The sequence below is a fragment of the Notolepis coatsorum genome (assembly GCF_963971535.1).
Source record: "Notolepis coatsorum genome assembly, chromosome: 1".
Classification (NCBI taxonomy): Eukaryota; Metazoa; Chordata; class Actinopteri; order Aulopiformes; family Paralepididae; genus Notolepis; species Notolepis coatsorum.
In genome coordinates, this window is record NC_140165.1 from 162,150,321 (window position 1) to 162,159,653 (window position 9,333).

The 9,333-nt window shown below is 45.6% G+C and overlaps 1 protein-coding gene across 1 annotated transcript; it reads right to left on the reverse strand.

Moving 5' to 3' along the window:
• Positions 1 to 561: 561 nt before the first annotated feature.
• Positions 562 to 7,734, reverse strand: LOC311223365 (protein-lysine methyltransferase METTL21C-like; the record flags this gene model as incomplete). Its single annotated transcript, XM_084308155.1, has 4 exons — positions 562 to 944; positions 2,308 to 2,425; positions 3,087 to 3,229; positions 7,683 to 7,734. 4 exons carry the CDS (start codon positions 7,732 to 7,734, stop codon positions 562 to 564), a joined length of 696 nt encoding a protein of 231 aa, XP_084164281.1.
• Between the last annotated feature and the right edge of the window lie 1,599 nt (positions 7,735 to 9,333).

Consider the following 9,333-nt stretch of genomic DNA (forward strand, 5'->3'; position numbering starts at 1 on the left):
ATTATGCGCATGCTGCACAAAACGCATCATATCTCCCGTTCCAGGAAGCGAGACTGGATTATTTTGAAACTGGACGATTTTTTGCATGGGATAGAGCACGAACGAAGGCATGTAGAAATAAAAGTTGTTTTCCATGTTGGAGTATAAATAGTGCCTGTCAAATGAGCCATACTATTGTCTCCTTAGCTATAATATTGTGAAAATGGACGAAAAAGCTGGCTCCAGGGAGTAAAGATGGAAAAACAGCGCACTGGTATCACTGACATGTGAGAAAGTAATACAGGCCTTCACCTCCCCTGACTCAACCAGCAGTGATGGGGCTGCTTGATTATGGCCAAAATCCTAATCACCATTATTAAACCAGACTACTCATTGATTTGAGAACATCATACGACGATATCCCTATTTTCAATGTGTGAGTACTGATCTAGAGTCAGCTCCCCGTCTTTGTCAGTTTGAATAAGGTCATAAGGACGAGTTCACTGGCCACTGACCCCAGATCAGCACTCCTAAACCTAAGCCAGTAAGCTTTGTGAATATGAGCCTCTGATCCTCCTCTGCCTATCTGGACGTCGCCATGAAGATCTTCATCTCTTCATCTTCGGCCAGCACGGTCGTGTGGAAGGCCTTTTTGAAGTTCTCTGTGAACGTCAGGTCCGTGTCGAACCGGACCTTATTGGCCCAGATCAGGGTGGTTCCTTGTTGACAGAAGTGCTTCATGGTCACCAGCAGGTCTTCCAGGAACTCGTGATGGTAGACGACGTCAGCGGCCAGCACATAGTCATAGTGGTAGACACGTCTGGGGTAGTTTCGTTCCAGGCCGTGACCCCAGGACAGCTCTTCTACCTGGGGGGTGTGTCTGCAGCGCCCCCTGGTGTTTCTAATCAGATTAGACTTCAGGTTAACCAACACGTCCAGTAGGTCGGTAGCCGTCACTGCTGCACCTAAACACAAAAGGATGTAAATCGACTTGGCGTTGATATTTTAAATCAGATAATCTGGTACAGCCAGTATTGCGATTCCCAAAAAAACGCTGTATCTTGCGTACCGCATCGTGCATCGCGTCCAATGGGCAGGTAAAGGAACAGGCCAACATTATGGGAAATGCACTTACCAGAGTCAGGCAAGAAGATACCACTTTACTCTCTGTGCGTTTAGTACAAAGCTTTCCGGCTGCAAGCTAGCCTAATTTAGCACAAATGAATGGAAGCAAATACAGAGCTAGTCTAGCTATTGGCCAAAAACACCTCTCCCAGAGTTTTAAGCTAGCTGATCCGTATCTGCTTCCATTCATTTGTGCTGAGCTAGGCTAGCTTGCAGCCAGATAGCTTTCTACTGAACGCACAGAGGAAATTGGTATCTAAGCTTGTTTCCCATAATGTTGGCATGTTCCTTTAAAGGTATACTTATGAAATCTAGTCCCGCTTCTTACCTACCAATGATGATGTTGGTCTGTACGTAGAGTCCTTTCTCGGTGCAGTCCATGCTGTTCCTCATACTAGCTCTGGATAGTTAACTCACAAACCAATACAGAAATAAGTGGGGTCAAAGCTGACTGAGGCATTACCGTGTACTGTATACTTACTCATAGCATATATTTAGATTCTAGTGTTTATTGTTACCATATTTATTGTAATGTATATAATATAACTGATAGGGCATTCAGACCCTCACCTGCACCTTTGATCACACTGCCTACTTGCTCATATGCATATATTCAGAGTTAATTATTAAAGTTATATAAATAATTAAATTAATTAAATAGGCCGTTATTGAAAATAAGAACTTGTTCTTAATTTTCCTGCCTATTCAAATAAAGGTTCGATGATGATGAATTATATTGTTTACACTGCCAATTATTTTACTTTTCTACTGTACTATAATTTGTATTGCCTGTATTTATGTCTTTCTACTATTACCATGACCATACCTGGACCTCCCCTCCCCCATGCTGCTATGATGCCTGAATTTCCCCAATGGGATCAATAAAGGAATATATTACATCTTAAATTCACACCACACTGCACACAACGTAGATTTCAGTGAGCTTCATTCAGCTTGTACAGACGGGAGTTCAACCCCATTGATTTTGCATTGGTTTGTAGCTAACTATACAGAGCTAGTATGAGGAACAGCATGGCTTGTGCTGAGAGAGGATTCTACCAATCAACATCATCATTGGTAAGTAAGAAATGGGGTTCCCAAAAAAATCGGAACTATCCCTTTAACTTGTTTGTACTTGGCGAGTAAAGCTGTTGACGCTGATTGGTTCGACTGAGTCGGGTCACGTTTTCTCTCCAGTCTCACCCAGCAAACTGGCCACGATGGCCACCAGCCCAGTTCCGGATCCCAGCTCCAGAACCTCCTTCCCCCTCAGGTCCAGCTGCAGTCGGTTGGTGTCCAGGAAGTGACACAGAGCCAAGGCCTGCAGAGGGAGGAGTCAAGATGACCAATCACATCCATACAGATCTCACTGTATCATTCACTCTGATCTGTAATCTGTCATCTAATACAGGGCTTGTATGTATGTAGGACATTCTACTATTATTATTATGTTCTACTCTATTATTATTATTACTATTTATATTATATTTATTTCCTGCCTGTACCCCCCTTCCCCATGCTGCTATGACACCTGATATATATATTTCACATTTTTGAATGTACAAACTTTATAAATAAAAGAAATGGACACACACACACATTTCCCCATCTTAACTGCCCACCTCACCCAAGATCCCCCACCCAGCCCCTCCCAATCGCAGGACACCCACATCCCAGAAACATGAAAAATGAACAAATAACACTACAGTACGAACAAACAAAGCAGAAATAAATAAGAGAAACAAATAAAAGTAAGGGGGGTAGCTGTAGCCCTGTGCATAAAGAGTTGAGAAAATGTAAATGTTCAATTCCTTTCAATGAGAACTTAATTCTTTCTAGTTTTAGAGCCTTTAGGACTCCTTTAACCCAACTGCTGTATGTAGGTGGGGAGACATGCTTCCACTTAAGCAATATTGACTGACTGATTAAAAACAGCATAGGGTTTGTGTTGGCTGGCTCCCTCCTGTCTGAGAGCAACTCACCGCGGGCCACATCACAGCACCAAAGGAGTCCAAGGACTCATGGATGTCTATCTCCTCCCCGGCGTAGTGGTAGATGTCTCTCCCCCGCCTGGTGGTGCAGGTGGGAGCCCAGACGGGCACGACCGCGGTCTGCTCCACCTCCGCTGCAAAGAGACCATGAAACAAATCTATCATTTTCTAGAAAAGAAGGCTGCGCCTGTCGCTGATTGTGCTGCAAAATCAGACACGTCTGCTGTGAAGGAAGGGTGTCTATTTAGAAAATGTAGAAGTTACTGACTGACTGTCTTGCTCAAGGACATTTCAGCGCGCTGCCAGGAGGAGACTGAATAGAATCGGGAACCTTCCGGCGACCACTCTACCTTCTGAGCCACTGTCGCCCCCAAAACCAAAGTCTGTTGCCCCAAAAACAAGTACAGAGTTCAGAATTTTTTACCCCTAGCCCTATTGACTTTGCATTGGTTTTGTGGCTACACTAGCCAATAGCCTGTGCTGTGGGTATCCAGTATGACAAACAGCATGGCTTGTGCTGAGAAATTACTCTCATTGGGCCTCATTCACCAATACTCTCTTATTATGTTTCTTATATTCTTTCTTACCCGTCTGTTAATTAAGAGAAAAATAAGAAAAGCCACTGCCACATTCATCAAGCTGTTCTTAAAGTCCAAATCCGTTCTTACCCAGGTGTGTTGAATGATGAATCCCACCTGTTCTTAAGCTGAAATGCATCTGATCCCTGTCTGATCCATTCAACAGGAAGCGATTTGCGACTGATCTCAAAATGACACACAGACGCATGCATGTGTGTGTGTGTGTGTTCCTGTGGGTCGCTCATCGCATGCGTGTGTTAATCTGATGACAAATAAAGACTTATACTTGTACTTATACTTATACGTAGTGTATAGTGCGAAATAAATAGTTCCAGCAAAGTAGGCTTTGTCAATACTGAACGACTGAGTGCTTGTCAAGAGCCAATCGCGCAGTAGGTTGGGAAATACCGGATCTGTCACCTGTCATCTCTCTCTGAAAGGTCCCTGTGGCTAAAACCCTGAGTGCGCTCAGAACTTGTAGGTGTGGAGCAGAGAAGAGAGGAGAGGAGAGGTTGTAAATATGCGTTCTATGCGTACAGGCTGGGTGGCCAGAGCATCTAACTGTTCTAACCATAGATATATAAACATGACACGTGATATATATCTATGGTTCTAACATCAATATAATCCATCTCAGAAGCAGAACGCACACAATCAATTATAATAATAATAATTATTGAAAAGTTCTGGGTTTATAAAGTCAAATTTGGGGGCAATTGCTCCTTCCTCTCACCTTTCTATATATATTTTTTTATTTTCTCTACTAAAACTATTGTTTGTTTTGTAAAGTGTCTTTGAGCATTAGGAAAAGCGCTATAAAATCTGATGTATTATTATTATTATGAATGGTAGGTTTTTAAAATGTTTCTCATCTGGGTAAGAGTTTCTTATCTGGGTAAGAGTGCTCTTGACCACTCTTACAATTGGGTCTTGCCTAAGAGAAAAGCAAAAATATGAAAACATTGCTGAATCCCAGGTAAGAACAAATTAACAAGAAATGCTAGTTAAGAACGAAATCTGTTCTTATATCGCTTCGTGAATGAGGCCCATTGATCCGACAATATCGTCTATACTTAGGAAATAGAGCTATGGGGTCAAAAATTATGAACTTACCCTTTAACTTCCAGTGAAAAGCCCTGCCCTTTAGGTCATTACAAGGTCACGGTCAAGGTCAACTTTATTATCCCATAAGGGGAAATCCATGTGGTCCTACATGTCTCATTTACACACAGATGTACATTTGTACACCCACCAGCACCCATACACACACACACACCAACAAACGTCCTGAGTGATGCTAATAATACATAATATACATCATATACAAATACAATATCATATTTACAAGGGAAGCCCCTGAAAACAAAGGCACAGACACACATGCAAAGTATCCTGAGCATGCTAGTAATATAAAAATAATCTACCTAATGTAAGGGATACAAATATTGTGTTATTCTATTGTTTTTTTTTCTAGATTTAGTGAAACTATTATGAACAGGTACATTGTCCTATCACAAGCTAGACTAGTTCGAGAACAAGTCTATCAGAATCCAGTGTCAGTGTGACTGGGCGGATCTAAGGGTTTGGACAAGAAGGAGAGAATGGTGAATGCAAGAAAAAACTAGTTATCTCATAACCAATGAAGTTGAATTTTAGCTTTAGTTTACTGCGGTCGTAATCGCCCCACACACTGACTGGAGCATCACACACATAGAGGTTGGAGCATCCATCGCTCTGTAGACCTCTGTTAGATAATCGGGTAATTAGCTATCATTGATTGTTATCAGCCTCCAGATTTACCCTACTCTTGGAATTCGGAAAAGTGCATTACCGGCCAGATCCTCGTAGGGGCGCTGTCTCGATAATGCAGTGTTCCCTGTTACAGACCGGTGTTTTGTTTTTTTAAGAGCGATTTGACGTCAATTTCAGCTTGGTCGGGCCTTGCTTTGATAGCCATCCACCCGGTCAGCGAATGAGGCTACTGAGGCTAAACGACGTCCCCCGCCCCCCCCCCCCCCCCCCCCCCCCCCCCCCCCTTTCATACATTCATGGTGGACCATGATACCGACAATATGCATTCTGAGTTTTAACTCTAGCTTGTCTATAGCCAAAACACCATTCAATTTAACGTTATTAGCTTAGCACCCTATATCTCGCGTTCCAGGAAATACCCCAGAACATTCTGCTATAACGTTCATATTCAAGACGCTATAAAATGGGAACGTATTGATGAAAAAATTATTTATTTAAGGCATATTGAAGGGACGGTTTATAGTGTCAATTGACAATGAGAATAGAATAGAATAGAAAACGTTATTGCCATTTCAACCATGGTTGATTGGGATTTGTCTTGGTGCCAAATACAGTACAGACATTATAAAAATGGACAGATAGCAATAATATAAAGTATAGATTTAGCTCTACAAACAGCCTCATGCACAATGAAAGGTTGTTATGATATGCTGGCCGTATAGAGTGGGCCCCGTCTAATCCCAATGGCCGCGAATGTGTTAACGTGGTCTTACTTTGTTGGTAGGCAAAACACAACAACCACAGTTGCGCAATCGCAACGTGCCAACTTGAGGTGAGTATGGCAAGAACACTGGGACAAACATAACCGAATACATAACATCTCCTCTCCACTTAGAATAATGGTACCCCGCCGACAACAAACTATCATTACACATGGGCAAAACAGAGTCCATTCTCTTCGGTTCAAATAACAAACTCAGCAAGACCGACGGCTTCTCAGTTACAGTGGGTGACAATATTGTCACAAGGAAAGATGAAATTACCTACCTGGGTTCCATCCTAGAGGCTAATCTTTCCTGTGACAAAATGGCATCCAATGTAATAAAAAAAGTCAACCAACGAACTCGATTCTTGTACCGGATCTCCTCTCTGGTAAACAAGAATACCCTGAAGACTCTGGCAGGAGCACTCATTCAAGGGTACTACGACTATGCTTGCACCTCATGGTACCAAAGCACCTCAAAGGCACTAAAAAACAAATTACAAACATCTCAAAACAAACTAGTCAGACTACTGCTTGACCTGACTCCTAGAACCCACCTCACCCCTGCCCACTTTGACAACCTAGGAAGCCTTAGAGTAGACGACAGAGTACAGCAACTTGCAATGGGCCTGGTCTACAAGATACACTACACGACCAAGGTACCCATGTACATGTCAAAATACATCCCAAAGGTCAGTGAATACCATGATCACAACACCAGAGGGAGCTCCACAAATCATGTTAAACCCAGATTCGGCTCAAACAAGGGACTAAACACGTTTCGCAATTATGCCACATCAATGTGGAACGCCCTACCCAAAGCTGTAAAGGAATGTGAATCACTACCCACCTTCAAAAACACTCTCAAAAAACACCTACGTGTCAGGATCTGAACTTTTTGGACATTTATCCCCTGGCACCATCGTGTGCTCATCGGCGGTACTACGCCATTCTGGACAATGTTGTTATGTTACTATGTTTATTCCTGCCTGTTAGTTCAGTGTCTAGTCTCCTTCCCTTGTATTCATGTGTCCTGCCTGTCAGCCCCCAGCTGTTCCTTGTCAATTGTAATTAGTCCTGTATATATTCATGCCGCCCCTGTCTTCCAGTTTCGAGTCATTGTTTGTTGTTAGGTTATCCCGTCAGTACCCTTCCGTGCTGTTTGTATCTCCTGTTGTCAGTACCTCCCGTGCTGTTCTGCCTACCTTTGTTTTCCCCTGTAAACGTGTGCCTGTTTGGCTGTGCTCAGTAAACTTATTATTATCGGAACGTCGACTTGTTGCCTCGTCTCTCTCACTCCACCTTGTCCTGCGATTGAATCCTACACCCCTCCTGAACTCCGAATCCTCACAGTATGACGCGACCTAACCAGGATTCAGCGGACAACGGGAGAGACCAAGCGAGCGACTTGCTGCTGACCATGCAGCACTTCTTCGAGGGAGATTTCCTCGCTTCATCCTTGTTCGAAAGGATGCAGCTGCACGCACTGCTCACCTGCGCAAGTGGGACTTGCAGCTTGGAGCAGGCTCCACTGCTCGCGGAACATGAACGGCAGCTGGGACTGATTATTCGGGCGCTCTGGTACCCTGCTCCCAGCGAAGCCACGGCTACCAGTACGCCCTCCTCCACAAGTAAGGCCTCTACTGCCACCGCAGCTGTTAGCGTTGGTCCCGCGGCCTTCACTGCCCAGGCTGTTATCCCAGCTAGCTTCCAGAGCCAGTAATGCTAGTCCCCGCTCTGTTAACACTGTCCAGACTACTAGCATAGCCGTTAGCCTTGCTTCCCCAGCTAGTACTGCTAACCCCGGCTCCGTTAACACAGTCCATGCTACTAGCACAGCCGTTAGCCTAGCTCCCACAGCTAGTAATGCCAGCGTAGCTCGCGCTCCGCGTAGGTCTCGGAGAGCTAGTAGTGCTAGAAAGGCTAGCTTAGCCTCACCTGCTAGACTACCGGTGGTTAGCACCTCAGCTAGTCCTACTAGCATAACCGCCACCGCTAGTATTACCCCTATAGCGGTTAGCATAGGCTCCGCAGGCCTCGCTGTCCAGGTAGCCGGCTCAGGCCCTATAGCAACCAGAGCCTCTAATGCTGGGACCGCTCCGTCGGCCGGCAAGGCCCCTGTGGTTAGCTTAGCTCCTGTAGCCAATGTAGCTTCGGCAGCTACCCCCTTAGCTCTCTTAGCTAACACTGCCCAGGCAGCTAGCACAAGCCCAGTAGCTAGTCCTGCCCCTGTAGCAGTTCGCATAGGCCCGGCGGCCCTCACTACACAGGCAGCTAGCACAAGCCCAGTAGCTACTACAGCCCCTGTAGCCATTGTAGCTTCGGCAGCTATCCCCTTAGCTCTCTCTGCCCCCACAGCTAAGTCAAGGGTTCCTTCTGTTCGGAGGCTCAGTGTAGGCTCGTTCTCTACCACTAGCTTACTCCCTCCTGCTACTGCTAGCGAGGCTTCTGCAACTGGCAGAACCTTTGGTGATAGAGCAGCCTCTGCAGTAGCTACCTACCTAGCTGCCCTCGCGTGCACAGGCCCTATAGCTAACATAGCCTCAGATGCTGGGACCGCCCCTTCGGCCGGCATGTCCTCCATGGTTAGCACAGCCCCTGCCGCTAGTGTAGCCTCGGTAGCTACTGCCTCGGTCCAGTCCGCTAGAGCCCCGCCTGCTAGCTTAGCACGCACTGCTAGTAAGTCTCAAAAGGCTAGCAAAGCTAAGAAGACTAGCATAGCTCTTCCTGCTAGGGTAACTCCTACTGCTAGCATCTTAGCCCCTCCCGCTAGCGTAGCATCTACAGCTAGCACCTTAGCCCTTCCTGCTAGTATAGCATCTACAGCTAGCACCATAGCTCTCGCTACTAGTATAGCATCCCCTACTGGTCCCGTAGCCCCCCTCGGGGACAGGTTTCATGAGGCACATTCCCTCCTACAAGAATTCATGGGCAATTATTCTCCGGCCTGCAGTCTGGAGGAGCGAAAGAACGCTTATCGCCTGGTGTTCTCCATGATGAAGCGGAGTCCTGAAAGAGCATGCGAACTCCGGGTACTGGCCGGGAACATGTTTAGGGTGCTCTTCCAGGACCCCAGCTCCCCAGCCGACTGCCAAGCTGCTAACCCTGGTAAGGCCTCCACCACCAGCATGGCCTCTACTGTTAG